At 49.2% G+C, this 20,071-nt stretch overlaps 1 protein-coding gene across 1 annotated transcript in view; it reads right to left on the bottom strand.

The window, feature by feature from the left end:
• Positions 1-2,646: 2,646 nt before the first annotated feature.
• LOC104539414 (fer-1-like protein 4) overlaps positions 2,647-20,071 on the bottom strand; it is a gene marked incomplete at both ends in the record, with an annotated part of 36,186 nt that continues 18,761 nt past the window's right edge. The window contains 18 exon segments of the mRNA XM_010182930.1: positions 2,647-2,918; positions 4,921-5,162; positions 5,435-5,575; positions 6,432-6,505; positions 7,567-7,745; positions 9,032-9,186; positions 9,940-10,110; positions 10,581-10,708; positions 11,154-11,264; positions 12,001-12,132; positions 12,487-12,593; positions 13,735-13,783; positions 14,603-14,734; positions 15,116-15,219; positions 15,849-16,008; positions 16,328-16,489; positions 16,854-16,970; positions 17,216-17,389. Of these exon segments, the coding sequence (XP_010181232.1) occupies positions 2,647-2,918; positions 4,921-5,162; positions 5,435-5,575; positions 6,432-6,505; positions 7,567-7,745; positions 9,032-9,186; positions 9,940-10,110; positions 10,581-10,708; positions 11,154-11,264; positions 12,001-12,132; positions 12,487-12,593; positions 13,735-13,783; positions 14,603-14,734; positions 15,116-15,219; positions 15,849-16,008; positions 16,328-16,489; positions 16,854-16,970; positions 17,216-17,389 (2,610 nt within the window).

Below are 20,071 nucleotides of genomic sequence, written 5' to 3' on the forward strand. Positions count from 1 at the left end.
ACAGTGATCATGAAATGATAGAGATTTAAATGCTTAGAGAAGCAAGGAAGGAGGTCTAGCAGAACTGCCACTTTGGACTTCTGGTGGGCAGACTTTGGCCTGTTTAGGGTCTTGGTTGGCAGAATCCCCTGGGAGGCAGTCCTGAAGGGCAGAGGAGTGCAGGAAGGCTGGACACTCTTCAAGAAGGAAATCTGAAAGGCACAAGAGCAGGCCGTCCCCCTGTGTCGGAAAACGAGCCGGTGTGGAAGAAGATCGGCCTTGCTGAACAGAGAGCTCTGGCTGGAGCTCAGTAAAAAAGAGGAAAGTTTTTGGTCTTTGGCGGAAGGGGCAGGCAACTCAGAAGGACTACAAGGTTGCTGTGAGGCTGTGCACGGAGAAAACTAGAAGGGGCCAAAGCACAGCTGGAACATAATCTGGCTAGTTAAAGGCAACAAAAAGAGTTTCTATAAATACATTAGCAACAAAAGAAGGACTGCACCTTTTAGTAGATGCAGGGGGAAACATCATGACCAGGGATGAGGAAAAGGCTGAGGTACTTAATGCCTTCTTTGCCTCAGTCTTTAGTAGGAAGTCCCGTTGTACTGTGGGTACCCAGCCCCCCTGAGTGGGAAGACAGGGATGGGAAGCACAGTGAAGTCATGCCAGTTAGCAACCTGCTACATCACTTAGATATACATAAGTCTGCAGGGCCAGATGGGATCCTCCCCAGGGTCCTGAGGGAGCTGGCAGAAGTGCTCCCCAAGCTATTATCCATAATTTATCAGCAGTCTTGGCTAACTGGGGAGGTCCCAGTTGACTGGAGGCTGGCAAATGTGACAGCCATCTACAAGAAGGGCTGAAAGGAGGACCCAGGGAACTACAGACCTGTCAGTCTGGCCTCAGTGCTAGAGAAGGTCATGGAACAAATAATCCTGAGTGCCATCATGCAGTTGCATGCAGGACAACCAAGTGATCAGGCCCAGTCAGTATGAATTCAGGAAGGGCAGGTCCTGCTTGACTAACCTGATCTCCTTCTATGACAAGGTGACCTGCTTAGTGGATGAGGGGAAGGCTGTGGACATTGTCTACCTGGACTTTAGTAAAGTCTTTGACACCGTCTCCCACAGCATTCTCCTGGAGAAGCTGCTGGGCATGGCTTGGACAGGCATAGGCTTTGCTGGGTCAGAAACTGGCTGGATGGCCGAGCACAGAGAGTTGTGGTGAATGGAGCTAAATCCAGTTGGTGACCAGTCACAAGCAGTGTTCCCCAGGGCTGTTTTGGGGCCAGTCCTGTTTAACATCTTTATCAGTTATCTGGATGAGGGGATTGAATGCCCACTCAGTAAGTTTGCAGATGACACTAAGCTGGGTGGGAGTGTCGATCTGCCTGAGGGTAGGAAGGTTCTGCAGAGGAACCTCAATGGGCTGAGGCCAATTGTATGAGCTTCAACAAGGCCAAGTGCTGGGTCCTCCACTTCAGGTGCAATAACCCCATGCAGCACCACAGACTTGGGGACGAGTGGCTGGAGCTGCCAGGCAGAAAAGGACCTGAGGGTGTTGGTGGACAGCAGGATGACCATGAGCCAGCAATGTGCCCTTGAGCCAAGAAGGCCAATGGCATCCTGGGGTTTATTAGAAGGTTGTGGTTAGTAGGTCAAGAGAGGTTCTCTTCCCCCTCTACTCTGCCCTGGAGAGACTGCATCTGGAATATTGTGTGCAGCTCTGGGCCCTCAGTTCAAGAAGGACAGGGAACTGCTTGAAAGAGTCCAGTGCAGAGCCACAAAGATGATGGAGGGAGTGGAGCATCTCCTGCTGAGGAGCGGCTGAGGGAGCTGGGGCTCTTGAGCTTGGAGCAGAGGAGACTGAGCGGTGCCCTCATTCATGGTTATGAATTTGTAAAGGGCGAGTGTCAGGAGGAAGGAGCCAGGCTCTTCTCAGTGATAGCCAATGACAAGACAAGGGGCTATGGGAGCAAGCTGGAGCATAGGAGGTTCAACCTGAACATAAGGAAAAAGTTTTCCACTGTGAGGGTGACAGAGCACTGGACCAGGCTGCCCAGAGAGGTTGTGGAGTCTCCTTCTCTGGAGACATTCAAAACCTGCCTGGACACGTTACTTTGTGACTTGCTCTAGGTGATCCTGCTCAGGCAGGAGAGTTGGACTAGATGATCTTTCAAGGCCCCTTCCAACTCCTAACATTCTGTGCAGCCTTCCACACTGGCACTGAGCAAAACTCATCACCCCTGGAGACAAACAGTGATCCATGAGCAGGGTCATCAGCAGTGCATCTGCCCTGGGACAGGTGATATCTGCCTGTCTGGTGTAGGCAGAACCCCTAAGACAAACTTTTTCTTCTGTTGTGTCTAGTTGATGGACAGGCTTGTGCCTCTTGCTTTGCTCCCCTCGCAGAGCACTACTCCATGGGAAGTTAAGGGGAAGACATGAAGTTGGACAGCCCCCCTGCATGTCACTGCAGCTGGCACTTCTGAGTAGATGAAGTACTGGATTTGTAGCAGATGGGACAAGTCTCCAGGACCCTGCACAAAGAAAGGTCTGTGCAGCTGGGTTTCTGCTGCCTGTGTAGATTATGTTGCAAGCAGGACAGATTGCCATGTCAAGGCAGAAACAAAAACACTGAATGGTCACCTGTGCCAGCACCCTGCCTTACTGTCAGGAAGTACTTGTTCCCACTGGCATCTGTGAACTCCACATCCTCTGGTTTGACTGAGCTTCTCCACTTCTTTCTCTTCTTCTTCTGCTTGTCCTCCCTCTCCTCATCTTCTTGATCTTTGAGTTTGACGAAGGGCCACCACCCCCTCATGCGTTTGTTTCGGAAGATGGAGAAGCGAGGTGTTGCATTCTCCTTGGCCATCTTGATGGTGCAATGCTCTGAGCTCTTGGCTGCCCGTACCATGTCATGCAGCTTCAGTTCAATGGAGCCTGCAGAAACAGTGAAGAGAGCGCATAATGAAAAACAGAATCACAGAATATTAGGAGCTGGCAGGGACCTAGAAAGATCGAGTCCAGCCCCCCTGCCTGAGCAGGATCACCTAGAGTAAGTCACAAAGCAGTGCATGCAGGTGGGTTTTTTAACGTCTCCAGAGAAGGAGACTCCACAATCTCTTTGGGCAGCCTGTTCCAGTGCTCTGTTACCCTCACAGTGAAAAAGATTTTCCTTATGTTCACATGGAACTTCCTATGCTCCAGCTTGCACCCATTGCTCCTTGTGCTTACTTGCTCCCCCTTCCTTGCTTCTCTAAGGATTTAAATCTCTATCATTTCATGATCACTGTGCCCAAGACAGCCTCCAGCGTTCACATCCCCCACAAGACCTTCTCTGTTTGCAAACAGCAGGGTCAGCAGGGTGCCTTCCCTTGTCGGTTCCTTCACCAGCTGTGTCAGGAAGTTATCTTCCACACTCTCCAGGAACGTCTGGGACTCTTCCCTCTCTCCCGTATTGTATTTCCAGCAGATATCTGGGAAGTTGAAGTTCCCCACGAGTACAAGGGGAAACGAATGCAAGGCTTCTCCCAGCTGCCTATGGAATATCTTATAAATGTCTTCATCCGGGCTGGGTGGTCTATAACAAACCTCCACCATGATATCTGACTTGTTGGCCTTCCCCTTGATTCCCACCCATTGGCACTCAACCCTGTTGTCATTATCACTGATCTCTAGGCAGTCATAGCAATCCCCAACTTACATGGCCACCCCACCGCCTCTCCTTCCTTGCCTATCTCTTCTGAGGAGCTTATACCCATCCATGGCAGCACTCCAGTTGTGTGACTCATTCCACCATGTTTCCATGATAGCCACGTATTGGTAAAAGCACAGCCAGCAACCAAGGGATGGGGATGTTCTTCTCTGTTCACTTGTAGTGAGACTGCATCTCGATACCATGTCCAGTTTTGGGCCCTCAACACAAGAAATGTGTCAACTAACTAGGGAGAGAAAGAGAGTGTCTAGTGCCAGAGAGGGCCATGGCTAGAGTATGTGCCATAGTAGTATGGGTTGAGAGACCTATTCACTGCAGAGGAAACAGGTCAAGGGAGAGTTTCTGCATAGTTTCTGGCTAGAATTTCCTGAGATTGTACATGCCAGGAATCATTGTGATTGCTGTCTAACACTTCAGAGCCTGAGTAGCATGACTGAACCAATCACCACTGGAGGTGTCTCATGGAAGTAAAGCCCTTTAAATACACCATGGAAGGCTGATGAATAAAGAGAATTTTATCTTGCCCAAGAGACAGCAAGGCAAAGGGTCTGCTTTTTAATGAAGAGTAGGCCAGTGTTTGAAGGGAGTGACAACTGAATGGAATTCTACAAATTTGGGGATGGCAGCAGAAACAGGAGACAAGCAGCAGTGCTTGTGCTAGCATAGTGTGGACAGAATCACCACCAGCCCAGCTTCATCTCCAGGCCTTGCTGCATGCCCAGCATGTCTGGTTACTGGAAAGTATAAGAGCAGCCAGGGAACTTCAAACCCCCAGCAATGGGATGCTGCAATTCAAGTTCCAAATGGTCTCACATTTTTGTGCTCACAACGTAATGTCCTGGAAAAGCTGCTTTTTGGACAAGTCTTAGAGATCTGCAGATCTAAGTGAGAGCAAGGAAAAAAGGGCAAGTTGATAAATTTGAAATAAAGGTTGTGAGGAAGCAGAACCTGGAAGTCCTGTGGCATGACAGGCCCTGAAAAAAGAACAACTAAGGGCCTAGGACAAGCATGCAAGCTCAACATATTTGTGTAGGAGAGGTGCATATCTCCAGGCTCTGTCTATAGCTCACATGTGAAAAACCAGCCCAGATTACTTGTGAGATGAAGAGCTTGATTTGATGCTCCTGGTGTTCCTTCTGAGAGAGCTGGGCCCCAGGAGAAATGCTGTAATACTCCAGCATGGTGAGGGACAGGTCACCCCACTTCCAGCTTCCCATCATACCATACCTAGAAAGTCATTAGCTGAAATGCTGTCGTAGTCCCAGACCTGGAGAACCAGAACAGCTGGTTCACGAAACTCTGATTCCTCCACGGAGAAGGCAGAGTCCTTCTTCTTGTAGGTGATCTCCTTCTCGGTTGGGAGATAGTTGAAGCGGAAGATGAACCGCCAGTTGAAATTGCCCTCCCCGGTCAAGGAGTTAAAGTGAACATCTGTCTCCTGCTTGTCGTGGTCAAGACCCTTTATCCAGCTGCAGAAGATAAACTTGTTTATCATCTCCTACCTCTGCCAGCCAGCCGCAAAGGAAAAGCAGCATGGGGTAGCAGGAAAGGAAGAGTCAAAGGGCCAAACCAGACCAACACCTGACCATCTTTGGGCTAGAGCAAACCATGCAGGGGAGTGGAGTGAGGCACCTCACACTGAAGCAGGGAGGAGCAGTGGTTCAGAGGAGGCAGTGAGGATGTGGGGCAGGGCAGGGAGCAGGACAGCCAGGCTCTGGCTTCCCTCTGCCTGCCATCAGACCTTTTCACATAGATGTCACTGGAAGGCTCTCCTGTTACTGGGTTGACATCATCAAGGATCACGTCGTCTGTGTTCCAGATAATCACACGCAGTTCATAGCTGTGGGGAGAACACAGAGGTGAGTAAGACACATGCTCGCATCTCCAGTGCTTGGGAGGGCAGGTCAAGCCCACATTGGCAGAGAGGCCAATGAACCTTCCTAACACTGGGACAAGTACAGACCAGCAGTCTCGCTACCATGCACAAAGCCCTTACTGGGGGTGGGGGGAGCTACGACCCCACAAGATGAACACCTATAGTCAGGCAACTTTTGCAAAGGAAATTCCTGGTTCATGGGAAACCTATCCAGCACCACTTAGCCATAGGAGCACAGAAAGACTCAGGCAGGAAAGGATCTTGCAGTCTCTGCTCCAACCTTTTGCTCTGACTTCATAGTAGATCAGATTGCTCAGGGTCTTGTCTGCATGAGTTCTAAATATTTCCAAGGACAGATATGTCAGCACTTCTCTGGGTCACTCCATTCCTATCCCAGGGTAGCTTCATTCTCATTGGAAAAATGTTTTCAATACATCCAGTTGGAGTTTCCCTTGCTGCAATTTGTGTCCATTAACTTTTGTCCTTTCATGTGCACCTCTGAGAAGAATCTGGACTCTCCATCTCAACAGCCCCATTAGATCATTGAAAACAGCATACCTCCTCCTTCAACTTCACTTCACTGGGCACCCAGAGGACATCTGTGCACTAGCCAAAATAGAATTAGATGAGTAGCTCTGGCCTGGGTTTCTTTCTCCTTCATGTCCAGCCTTAGAGAGAGTAACCCTGCCCTTCACAAACACTTGTGCACCTGAAGTGTTTATGCCCCATGCTGATACACCCAAGAGACCAGCCCACGGCCAGAGCTGAAGCGGAGAGGAGGGCTGGATGCCCACTAGCATAGACCATTAGACTGTGCAGGACTCCGTGTAACATCCTGCCAGGCATGGGGAGGGTCAGTGACCGCGGCTTGATGTTGACAGGCGGTGGTGCAGGGACATCATTTGGAAACATGTCAATCCACATGTGCAAAGAGCCCTGACAAGAGAATACAGCAGAGAGACTTCAAAAGACAGACCACCCTCCACCTTCAAGGAGCAAAGGCTTGGTCTTGCAAAGAAAGCTCTCATCAGAAAGCCACTGCTAGGCTCTCTCCATTCCCCAGCCCTTCAGAGTGACTGGATTTTAGGGAAAATATTAAAACTACCAAAAATTGCTTATTTCCCTCCCCACCCTGCTCCCAAGAAAAACCATTTCAGCGTAATTGAGTCCATTACAAACAGAGGTGAACGTGTTCCTCTGTCTCAACAAGAAGTGTACGATGATGCAATGCTTCAGCATAATCAAGAAAAATAAAATGTGCTGGATCTGATCCTTCCCTCCCCACACGCATTTCCAATGCTGACCAAAGGCAGAGTAACTGCAGTACTCTGCTTCGTTACAGACCTCCCCAAAGGAACCGGACATGTTCTGTGCAGGACACTAAAATGCTTGAACTCAAATCACTGCACTGTATAAAACTGAGGGTGAATGTTTCTCCTCCAGACAGCAGTTAGGTCATGCCCCCAGGGGAAGCCAAGCGGGCAGAACAGGGCCCTTGCATGGGAGCAAAGCAGCAGTGACATGGGATGAAGCAGAGGAAGAGGCAGGGATAGGACACTACCACCCACCGTGGTGCATTGTGGCAGGGCTTGAAAGGCAGAGCAACCACCTTTGTTGTGCCACCTGCACAACATCCTTGTCAGAGTAGTGCTACATGGCTTGAGGAGACAGGGAGGACTCTGGCCCACCATCACTGTGACCACAACAGCAATGACTAGAGCTTGAGCAAAGAGTGTTCAGAAGAACCATGAGAGGTCAGAGGGTAGACGTGAGCAAAGGACACCCAAGGCCAACAGTCCTCACATCATAGCAGGGCCAGCCATCCGCAGAAACAGATAGCTCCAGCTGCCCAACCAGGAAGGAAGAACACATGGGATTCAAGCCATGATGAGAAGACAAAAGGACAGCAAGAGGACCAGCCACAGGGCTGGGAACCAGCTACCCTGAATGTTCTTCCACAGAACAATATGTAGGGTGGTCGAGCAAACACATCTCACCTGCACAAGCCCAGGGTTCTCCGAGTTGTACAGGGACCGTATCTCCACATGCTCTGGTACCAGCTTGTACCCGTATCCTGGCATCTCTTCCCAGTGCTGCAGGACGTACAAAGTCTTATGTTCATCATCCACTGACCAGTTCTCATTTGCTGCTCCTCTCTTGTTCCTTACAGAGGTCTCTGTAGTAGGACACAGTCAGGTATAAAATTAAGGCATCTGGCCAACAAGAACCACATCAGGACATTAGTCACAGGCACAAGTAAAGGAAGATGATGGACTAGGCAAACAAGCACCTCCCCAGAAAAACAAAATGGGGAGAAGCAGAAGGGTGAGGATGTAGGAAATGAGCTAAATATGCTGCAGTGATGAGGAACACTGTAGGCAGGAAGACAAACAGGCTAAGAGAAGTAAGAGGAAAAGGGCAAAAAATAATTTATTAAGGCCCTGGGAAAAGGGTCCAGGGAACACCAAGGAAGATGTGACTCTCTGGAAAGTTCAAGTTCCCATGTCTACAGGGTAGTGCCAACAGACCCATGGATGAGAGGTTTCGCCAGAAGAGCACTGCTTGACATGCAGCTGTGCTCTCTGTTTAATTAACACTCTCCATTAAGTCTGCATGATTGACTCATTTGGCACAGTGAAGCCAAATGGCAGTTCAAGAACAAATCCTGCTGGTGGGGAGAAAAGCAGAAACCAACAGGTGAGTACACAATGACTCACCCACCCCAGAGTTTATGGAGAGCATCTACCCTTTGGAGATCAGCCTGAAACCAATCCCATGCAGTCCCTGAGCACAGCAGAGGTACCAACTGCAGCTACTTTTGAATCAGAGCTGGCTCTCAGGAGAGCACATCATTTCTCCCTCCCCAGCTACTAAGTGATTTGAGAAAAAGAGGAAAAGGGCTTTTGGAGGCTCCTTGCCCTCTCCAGAGCAGGATTTCTTTCCTTTTCATGTCACGACCCATAGAATCCAGAGGAAAACTGAGAAGCAGCAGCACTGAAAGAAGGTCAAGTTGGCTGTACGCTTAGGTCCTCCCTCTCAGGGCAGGTCAGGCACAGGGATCATCCTTCCTACAGGCTGCACAGCACTGCCTCGCAGGGACCCAGCCATCCACTGGTGGACCACACCTACATTCTTTCCTCCAGGTTGGATTCAATTGCATGGGTTTCGGCTGCTGGAGGGAACGTACACAGCAGGGACAGGCCCGTGCTTAGGGAAGTTGGCCATCCCTTCTTGTGGAGGGCATGAAAGGTTGCTGTGTTCTTGGACACCTGTGGCCCTGGCTCAGGGTTTGTAATGCCAGTTAGGAGGAAAGAGAAACAGCAAAGGAGAAGCAGTGGCAGCCAGCCTGGACGCTTCACGAAAGAGAGGCTGGGGAGTTCCCAGACCTCTCACCAGCGTGGGCATTGCTGGGTGCCGGCAGGTGCCTGAGGGAGCAGTCTTCATTCTCCAAGCCCTCTGTACCTTCAGGAAAAGCCTCTGGAGGGACCTTGAATATTTTATTGTCCACTTTGACCTCCTCCCGTCTGTACTCTGCTGCAGGCAGCGAGTTTTTCTTGCATAAACTATCCAAGATCTGTGTGGGCTTGAAAGCATCTCGCCATGTGTTGTAGCCATTTCTGCATGGAAGGGAGAACACAGAGAACATCTTCATCTTCAACACAACGGGCCTTTTTCCCCTAGGTTGTGAAACACCCTGTCTTCCCTACAGCACAGGCTATGCCACAAGATCCCTGCTCAGATTTTTCTCTGGGAAAACCACAGGCACACAAAAGCTTAATGAATGAAAAGCGTAACAAGCTCTCCACCCCCTGAACAAACCAGGCTGCACTCCGCAGAACCATTAGCTTCAAACTAGCAAGAGGAGCAGTTCCAGCTACAGCTAGTAAAGGGAAGAGAGGTTTTAACAGTGCTGGGGCCTCAACTCCGTGCCTATTCCCCAGGGTAGAAGAGAAATTGACAGAAAACTTGCCAAAGACACCAGAGAATCCAGAGGCCAAAGGAAAACAGACATGATGAGCCTTGTTGCTCACAGAATTAGCTATTGCCAGACAAATCACCCTACTTTCTGTGAGAGATTAAAATCATGTCAATGTCATGTGAGCGCTTTTCTCACAGAACACCAGTATTAAAGAATTTTTTGCTACTATATAAAAGACGTATTATTCTGCAGTATGAATTAGTGCTATCACAGGAAGCACGTAGGAATCTAAAGGAGATGACACTATCTGTATCTGTGTGACTTGTAGTGAATCTGTGGGGCACCTGCTCAAAGGATACTGTGGATGCAAGCTCTGTCCTGCAAAACTGTAACTGTTCTGTTACTGGTAAGAACGTGTCTCATGGCCCTAATGTGTCACACCAGTACCTACATGTCATACTGAGAAGCCACTCCACAGTTGGCCCTGTGCTTGCTGTAGAATCGATTCTCCAAGTCAATCTTGGTCTCCCCAATCAGATCATCAGATCCAACCAAATCATGGTCAAATATTGCCACAGTAAGTTCTGATTCCACAGGAAAGGAGACTGTCAGCTCCAGAACTCTGGACAGAAGCAGGACGGGGAGAGCACAATTAGCAAAGAGGATGGAAACAAAACCCGTGTTCTGCTTTTACCATCCTACACATTTAAGAACTGTATGTGACAACTCAAAGACCTCTGATAGAGTTTGGTTCTCTGTAGAGTTCAGTGTGTGCAGTTTTCAGTGCACACATTCAAACAGAGTTACTTTTCCAGGAATGTAACCCCTTGGACAGAGGTCCTGGAGCTATGGAAAAAGCTCTCCAATGCTCTGTTGCTGCTCAGCTTGCTACTTTGTCTGTTAAATCAAGCCCTTGGAAGTGCTCCCCTCCTAACCCAAAACACCTATGGCTCCTGTGTCAGCCAGAGGCAAGAGATATGCAAAAGATTCTCCAGCATGAAGGAACAGAAGACCACATATGCTGGGTTGTAGACTGAGCCCCAGATTTGCACTCTTCCTATTACACCTGCTAGATAAAAATTTCCTGCATACTCTCCAAACACAGGATTGAGCTGCTTTGGGATGTATCGCTCCTTTGTGTCCTTTTGCTCCTGCCCCACGGTCACCACCACATAGGGGTCTGCCTTGCCATTGGGGTCTGCTGGAGACAGGTTCGTAGCCTGGAATACACAAGAGATACTGCCATACATCAGCTGCAGAGAGCAGCCTGCACAGGCAACACTGCACAGGCCTGAAACCACCCAAGCTCGCTGCTCATGTCCCTCCACCACTGTCCCAGCAGTGACACAGGCATTTGTTCCCAAGCAAATCCCTGCTCAACAAGCCACCAATGTCTCCAGCTGTTGGTCCACCTGCTTTCTCACTATCCCAAGGCAGATCAGAGGAGCCAAGAAATGCTCATCCAGATAATTAGCCACCCTTGAAGCTACAATGCACGGATGGCTCCCTGTCGGCAAGATGTAGCTGACTTCCACTGGACTGGCAGAGCCTTCAATCCAGGACTGAGCTTTTCTCAAGTGCCACTGCTCATATTTACTGAGCAGAGAATAGCAGGAGGTCCATAGGCTGGGACAGACCTCCATGCATTACTATCACCAGTCTTACCTTAATGATGTAAACTCTTACAAGAACCTTGATGGGTCTGTTTCTTGGAATGCCCTGGGAGATCTTGGGCTGTGTGCCTGCCTCCTCAGTGGGGTAGACATAGAAGGAGCCCTGCAGAAAAGACATTGCAAGTAACAACAAAAGACAGTATCTCAGATGGGATTGGAACCATCAAGACCAGCTTCATCTGTCGACTCTAAGATCAGAGCCACTGCCTCATGCAGACCAGAGACACCCCATGCCCTTGAGGACAATCCTTTGCAAAGGCACTGTCATGTCCATCTGGCCCAGGCAGTCCCTCCTTGCAAGTTAGGCTGCAGGCTGTTAGACCACTGCCAATGCCAGGAGATGTTAACATCTCCAGGCACTTTGGACTGACAGAGGCAGAGAGCAGCAAAGGTTTTCCAGGGACTTTCTGAAATCAACTTCTGTAGTTGATATTTCAGAGTCTACAACAGCTCTTGGGTGGGAGGATGATGCCTCTTTTAAACAAGTTTTACTTATTTTAAAACCAGTGAAGCTCACTAATGCTTATTTGCATACTGAACACACACAGAGAACTGAACCAGAGTAAGTGTCCTTTATGTTTCATGCTTTCTCTTTGCAAGAGCTGACAAATCTAAATCAGGTGCATTTATAAACTAACAAAAGAGCACAGTACACAATTACCTCCACAGGCACCCACAGTACCCTGGCCATGCTGCACAGTGGCCTCACATTACTTTGCACACACATATACACACACATACACGCTCTCCAAGTCTTTGATGGTGTTGGCATGTTCTGAAATACGGGTTGTCCTAAGGATTTTCTTCCACATGCAGCACAAATTTAAATTATACAGTACCTTGTACTTCCCCTCAAAATGTTCATCCTCGTTTCCATCTTCATCCTCATTTGCTTTGCCACGATGAAGGGGGAAAATACACAGCTAGTCTTCAAAATTATCAAACTCATTTTCCAGCTCAGAGTTGTAGATCTGAAATAAGTAAACTCACTTTGGGCATTTTCCTGCCATCTTAAAAGGGAGAAGAATCAGAAAGACCATTCTTCCCCTACTTCAAACATTTCATTTGGCCCTACCTTACCCCCCTATTACTCAGTGCAGGGTGTTACAGTTTATCCCTTATTCCCCCAGGTCCATCCTCAGATGTGCACACACAACTCAGTGTGGCTCCAAGGTCTCACTAGCTGTTCCAAAGCCCAGCACCAATGGGAACCCATCAGACACTGCAGGATCTCCTCACAGCCTAAGCTCCACTGCAAGGAGGTGAGGTACATGGAACAAAGGGCCAGGGTTGAAAAAGGCCACATCTGCCAGCCCAATAATCACCTGAATGGTGGCGATGAGCTTCCTCTTGGGTTGAGCTGGCTCAGCTTCAATTACTGCCTCATCTTCTGCTTCTGTATCAATGGAGGATGCATTTAAATTCCCTCCATCTAGAAACGGCAAGAGGAGATTAGGAAATGCTCTAATATCTCCCATCATCTCAAGTGTCTGCCCATGCAATGACCCCAGCTACAGCTTTCTATTTCTCCCACAGCTTTGACCTGTGTCAGGGTAACCAAAACTACTGCCCGTCTGTAATGGGTGTTCTTGCGGCATCTCAGGTTACCCAGGAAGGCATGCCTGGATGAGTCAGGGGCAGGCAAAAACTGGCACAGACTTGCCTACCTGCATGGCTACTGTTTAGGAAGGAAGTGGGCAGAGACCAAAAGGAGGAAGGCAGCAAGACCAGTCCACAGGCACTGTCAGGGAAGGCACAAGTCAGAGCTAACCCTCATCTTTGGATAGGTGCTTATTTGATGGAGTGCTCTTTTGGGAGGATGTCTAAATACAGCATCACTACTATTTTCGGCACAAGCAGCTGTACCAGGAGAGAGCATAGCTAGACCTTTCTCTGGTGCACCAGAAACCCAAGGATGGAGAGGGTACGCTCTTGCCACATCTCCCAAGGACCTCCAATCCCTTGAGCACTAATGGCATACAGGTACTTTCCAGCTCTCTCACTAAAGAGGATTTATATATCATTTCTACACTCACTGTCTCACCTCCCCAGGTCATTGCTAGGCGAGTCACTGTTCACACCTCGGCAAACCTGACCCTACAGTTGTAACACTGTTTTCAGATCACATGTTTATTATTACTGTCTGTCACCTCGCAATGAATCCTGTACCCAGGTGAGTATCCCACCTGCACAGAGAGATGTCCAGTTCCTGGGCTATTTTGCCTCTCCACCATCCTCTCTCTCCATCCCACCTTTGCTTCCTGCTCTCACCCTGACAATTCCATGATCCTTGCAGCTGATTTTTCTGCAGGTTTTTGTTCACGCAAGAAGGCTTTTGCTTCAACCCAATTTTCCAAACTTTTCTGAGGAAAGTCTGGTGGTTTCAATTTGAAATACCCTTTGTTAGCCCTTGCCAGTCTTTCAGTCTCTCTCCTCTCTTTTGTGTTGTTTTTGCTGAGTGTTGCAAAGCTGTTGCCTGCTCAGGTCTCATTCCCACAAGCCCAACACACTCTGGGATGGTGTTAAGTCATGGTTCTCCACACAAAAGAGCTGGGTACTGCTAGAGGACTCACCCATATCATTCAGGTCATCATTCTCAGCATCTTCCTCATCACTGTGTTGCTGAAACACACACAGACAGTAACCTCACATCCCTGACAGCAATGGCTTCTCCATCCAAGCACAGGACACTGGCAAAGCTTTCCAGCCAGCAGAGTCAGTAATACCCAGCTTAGGCTCATTTAGAATTAACGTCATCAGAGTAGATTATGCAATGAGTGCCTTAATGACATTGTATTCTCCCCAGATCTTCCTGCTAGCTTTTTTTTCATTGGGATTTAAGGGACACAGGGCAAGGAAGGAAATTTGGAGCAGACCTGCTCCCATAGCACATCATGGGAAGACAGCAAAGACAGAGAGTAACCAGCATGAAAGTCCCTGCATTGCAGGTAAAATCAGCAATGTCACATTTTCAGGAGTGCCTCGACAAAATCCTAGTCGCATTCTCAAAATTGCGTGGGAACCTAGCTTCAAGGATGTTTCAACAGCCATTGCCTGCTGAAATCAGTCCACTTGATGGATGCTCCAGTGATAGATCACTGGAGCAGGTTGCCCAGAGAGGCAGTGGAGACCCCATCCCTGGAGATATTCAAGGTCACACTTGATGGGGCTGTGAGCAACGTGATCTGGTAACAGTGGCCCTGCTCACTGCAGGGAGGCTGGACTGGATGAGCTTTAAAGGTCCCTTCCAACTCAATACATTCTATGATTCTATGCTTCATAACTGGCAATATTATGTGTTGACACACAAAAGCCCACATCCTTCTGCAGAGCCAAGCCAGGAAGGCTCCTATAGCACTCAGTGCTGTTAAAAAAGAAAGTCTTTTTTCAAGCCAGTTCAGCCACTTTTTCCCTCTGCTGGCAGCTGTCACAAAAAATTACCTGGTTATACAGCTCCTTCAGGGACTCGTAGTACTTAGACCACCAATCCAGTTCTTCTAGCTCTGGCTTTTCCTCTTCATATATATCCTCCTTCTTTACAAGCTTATTGATACGAATTTTCTTCAAAGGAGCATTAAAGAACAAACAAAAGGGTTCAGAGAAAGTAAAAAAACAAAAAACAAAAAAACAAACAAAAAAAAACCACCAAGGACACTCACATACCCTACTTTAGTGCCCTGGGAGCCTCTGGCAGAGGCTGTACCTGTAGCCCCAAGTTTGTGCTTTGCTACAGAAGCAGCAGTTTTGAAGGCACAAGGCAACACAACTCTGCTTGCTGTGCTGGAGCCCAGATATGCAGCAGTGCCAATGAACAGTCAGGAGAAAGGAGTGTTCAGGTCCAGACCGAAACAGGAGGTTCAGACTTAACTCTGAACTTGTGAACTATTTCTTGCTTGTAACTTTCAGTTTGGCTTTTCAAACTTCAGAATTTCCTGGGCTCAACGTATCACTCACCTTCACAAGATTCAGGGGGTGAGTGCTGCGACCTGGGTCACCAGCTGCTGGACCAATGTTTACCACAGTCTGAGAGGGAAGATGATGGGATGAGACTTTCCAAGCTGAGAAGAAGAGAAAGAGCTTCCTGTTGCCATGCCCACTGCTTCATTTTGGCCAGTTACTGTTCCATAGGAAAACCCTCCCTCCTTTCCCCACTGCAGTGTGATTGCTTTTAAAGCTTTTGATAGCAGACCCTGCAAAAATATTATTGGAAATCCAAACACAGTTCTGAGACTGGCCTCTGTCATCAACATGCTTGTTGCTGACTCCCAGGATTTCAGATTTATGAAATGCACCTTCCTTACTTGGAAATGACCACAGATCGATCAATCCTTTGCTTCTTCCCCTTTGTGCCTTATTTATTCTTCCAAATACATTTCCAAGTCAGGAGCTCTGGCTGCTGCTATCACAGAGCTATTTTGTGAATCCATTACCTAATGAACAGACCTTGATCCAGTGATGTGAGAAAAGCAGAAACCTTCCAAGCCTTGGTTCTAGTGGACGAGCTTGCTGAAGCTTGATCACAACCTTACTCCAACCCTAACCTGCCCCATGCTGTGCTTTTTCTGGGCATATTATGGCTCTCAGGAGAGGACTTTGCTGACTGGCTAGAAGGAAGTGGAAGAGTCAGGGATCTCTGCCACTGGCAAAATCTGCCTGCCTCCACAGGAGCCTTATCAAGCCACCTCACCTTTGGGCACATCTTCTGGTTCTTCCTCCAGCTCTCTGGGAGAGAATTTCATCACATCAGACACAATGTGGGTACCCACCAGCACAGTGCGCCCAAACGCCCGCTTTTCTACCACGAAGATGCTGAGGGGAGGGTGCAGATAGACCTGCTCTGGGAGCTCCTACAAAAGAACCACACATGGGGTTCACAGGAGCAAGGGTGATACCTGTGGCAGCCCCACCACACACACAGGGAAGTCTGACAGTACCTTGCAGATCTGCCCAAAACCCAAAGCTCTGCAGTGTCAGGTGATGGCTAAGACTGCTCTTGGTGGGCAATTTCTCAAAGGTTTTGATCTGCATCTGAACCATGTGGTCATGAGAGAGCAAAACCCTGGAGCAGCTCCCCTCCTGTTACTTTGCCCCAGGCAGAGAGGCAGTGCACAGGTGCAGGGTGGCCACAGTGCACCTTAACAAGGCAGGACCACCCATCCCACTCACCACGTCCATGTATTTGACCAGCTCGGTGAAGTTAGGGTTCTCTTTGTAGGCCAGTATCACCTCAGACTCCACCTTCTTGCCAGCACATTCAATGATCACCTGGGGCTGATCCACCTCAAACAAATTCACACGCTTCAGGTCCCGCAGGCCCCAGAAGAGGATCTGAAGCACAACACAAAGCTGCTGGGCTGCTCAAGACATACCAAGCATGGCATGACCATGCAGCCCACAACCCTGCCCAGTGCTGCCACCCCTCCTAACCCCACAGGACACAGACCCTAAGAGAGGCACAGTGTCAGTCTCCCAATTCAGCCACCCAACAACTCTGGCTCTTAAACTGCTGAGACAGTTTCTCCTTCATGTCAAGCATCTCCATTTCTGGCATCTGCTCAGACCTCAAAGCCACATTGGAGCTCCAAGCCTGACACTCTCTCCAAGCCCTGCCTTCTGCACAGACCAGCTGAGCTGTCTGCCTGAGGCAGCCTGGTGGCGGGGGAGTGGGGCAGCCGAATAGAAGACAGCACACCTCTATGCGAAACTCCTTCAGCACCGGGCGGATGCCCTCAGGGATGATGTATCGTCCAGCATGGGGGTCTCCGAGGTAGTCGGGCTCCTTGGGCTCCATGTCTTCAGGCACTGATGGCTGAACAGGTGGAGCCAGGGCACACCACGTGATGAAAGCCATTTCTGTACTCCATGCCATGCCCCCTCTCCCTCCCCTCTTGATCTGTGCTAACAGGCTCTGACCCTGCAGCCTCCCTTCAGTTGAAAGCCAAATGTGGCTTTCAACAGGGAATTCTCTGGTGGACCCCATGCAACCAGCTCCTCACCCACACAGCTCTCCCCAGAGAGCTGGCAACCATGTGCAGCTTCCTACAAGTCCATTACCTCCAAATAGCCAATGTAATCCAGTTCAATCAGCTCAAAAGCAGCAATGAGCTCTCCTGCTGTTTTGGTGCCTTTGTAGAAATCAAAGAACTGCAGGGCAGGTTTGGTGTAAGGCTCATCAACCATCTTCACCTGAGGGACAGCAAAAGCCTGGCCGAGGAACTCTGGGGAGCCCTCTGGGAAAGGAGGGAATGGGTCAAAGCATCCCTGTGTTATCTCACCACCTCAGAGAAAAGACCGTCACTAATTCCAGCCAATCTGGAACAGCACAAGAACTCTCTTCCACCCTGGCCATCCTCTGCTTTGATTTCCTGTTCACCATCCAGAGTAAGGAACAGATGAGATACACTTGCAGCAGATCTTCCTAATGGTCAGTCCATCTCCATGCAGACTGGGGGAAATGGCCTGGGACCATGCATCAAAGAACAGATCAGGTAGCACCAGATTAGATAAGGTTGCTCAGAGTCTCCTTCAGCCAGAATTTGAATGTCTCCAAGGACAGAGATCCCAAAAGCTCTCTGAGCTTCAGGTCCAGCATGTGAACTTCCTCTGGGCGAAAATTACTTCCTTACATCAAGTTAGACTTTTTTCTTGTTCCAACTTCTGTTCATGTCCTGTCATTGTGCCTGGCCACCTCCAAGAAAAGGCTGGCTTCACACTTTCTACCTTCTCCCATCAGGCTGCTGCATGCAGCAATAAGACACTGCCTTTACATCAGCTTCTCCAGGCTGAATATACCCAGCTCTTCACCTCTCCTCAAGCTGCCCTGTGCTCTAACCCTAAACAGCTTGATGGCCTCCTCTGGAGCCCCTTCAGTATGTCAGTGTCTGTCTTATACTGGGACCCTGGAAATAGTCCCAGGAAAGCTGCTGAGCTACACAGGGGAAGCCAGTGCAAGTTATGCCATTCTCCTCACAATAACAAAGAGGCCCAAGGAGACGAGTATGACTTCAAAGTACTAATGAAGGGAGAAAAGGGAGGATTGAGGAGGGATGGAAGATGACTTCTGGAGGACAGAGAGGAAGGAACAGCCCTAAGAGCTCCAGTAGGCTATGAGCCCTCTGATACATCAGCCTGCCAAGGAAGCAGGGAAGGCAGCTGGAAGAGTCACAGGGCTTCTTCAAAAAGGAGAGATCCCGGCTCCACTGAGCACTCGTCAGGCCCTGGCTCAGGGCACCTCTGCACCATCTGCAGCTGCACCCAGCAACTTCACTCCAGCTTATAGCAGAAGTCTACAGAAAGTCTCAACCTCAGCCACAGGCTCCAGGACTCACTGTCATCGGTGGACCAGGATCAAGCTGAGTCATGGAAACCAAACAGAGATGTGGTTTCTTAGTGCCCACTCACAGCACACACGCACACACACGTTGCTCCCCTGCCTTCCCTGTACTGGAAATGACAGCAGGAGGGCAGCAAGGCCATACTTACAAATTTATTGTGGCTGAAAAGGTTGATTATAACAATGGGGGTCTCTGTTTTCAACTCTTCTTTTTTCCCATCAATTATGAGCTGGTCAAACAGAAGCAGCTCGTTCCACATGGGGCTCAGTGTCTCCTCCAGCATCTACATAGAGAGACAAAAGGCCTAAGCCTACCACAGCCAGCAGACACAAACCACAGGCACTTTGTAAAGAGAGTGAGGAAGTGTGGACTGATCCCCTCTCCCATACAGACACAAGTAGCCGGCGCCTGGCAGAAGGGAAGACAGTAAAGGTATGAAATCAGCACCTGGGGTCAACTAGCACACGTCAATCAAGCTTTGAGACCATGCTCAATGATATATGTTTTGTCAAATGTTCCCTTAACACAGTTACAGCACCCAGAGCACACAAATATCTCATGACTGGAGTTACAAAATTTCCAGGAGGACTGCCACAGCACTGGTCTTCAACATGTTAGTGAGGACGTGATAATTTTTCTCTCCCCAAGACCCCAGAAAGGCAGAAGCAAGTGTTTACATGGTCTCACCCTGGTTGTCTGGCAATAAGTTGAAAACACCACTCTCGCAAATGGATCTGAAAGGCCATTGTCATCTGCAGGGAGGATCCCTCGAGCCTGATATAGATGGGCTCGGAGTTGGAAATAGGTAAAGTCTGGTAATTAAAAGAGAAGAGAGGTCTCATGTTCCCAGTCCAGCCCTGTGTGAGACCAAAACATGCATGAAGAAAAGGGCCAGACAGGTAGGAGTGGGCACATCCTGCAAGGAATGGGTACCACTTCTGGGGGAACTTGCTGTGGTTTTCAGAAAGCCAGCATATCTCAAATGGTTTGGCTGAGCCAGACAAGCTCAGTGGACTCCCCAGACATCTCTGGGGAGGACATGACATGTGAAATGTGCAGTGATTTGCTGATGCGCAGAACATTTACTGCAGGGGAGCACCACCAGGCCTCAGCAAAGGGGCAGACCTCATGCCCGTTGCCAGCTTGGCAGCACATTCAGTGTCTACAAAGCACCCAACCAGCCTAGTGCTCTATCTGTCAGTGAGCAAACATGTCCTCAGAAGGGAAACTGGACCTGCCTGTCCCAGTCATGCCTTGAAGATGACATGGAGATGATAGACCAATTTCTGCTCCTTGGACACTGTCTCTGGGGCAGGACTTATCTGTTCACCCGCTCATGGTTAAGCCATGCAAAAGTGGCATCTGCACTCACCATCCCTGCTGAGCCGACTGGGAGGACTGTATGCTGAGAGCTGGGCTATCTCCTGTCCGCTCTCAGAGAGGTACTTGAAGTTCTCAGGCAGCTCTGTCAAACAGTTCTTCGCATATTTGGTTACCCCAAGCCACATGTAGATTTCCAGTTTGGCAAAGATCTCACCAGTGTATAAGCCAGGGACCTGAAAGCACAGGTTCAGCA

The sequence above is a fragment of the Mesitornis unicolor genome, unplaced genomic scaffold (genome assembly GCF_000695765.1).
Source record: "Mesitornis unicolor isolate BGI_N332 unplaced genomic scaffold, ASM69576v1 scaffold20274, whole genome shotgun sequence".
NCBI lineage: Eukaryota > Metazoa > Chordata > Aves > Mesitornithiformes > Mesitornithidae > Mesitornis > Mesitornis unicolor.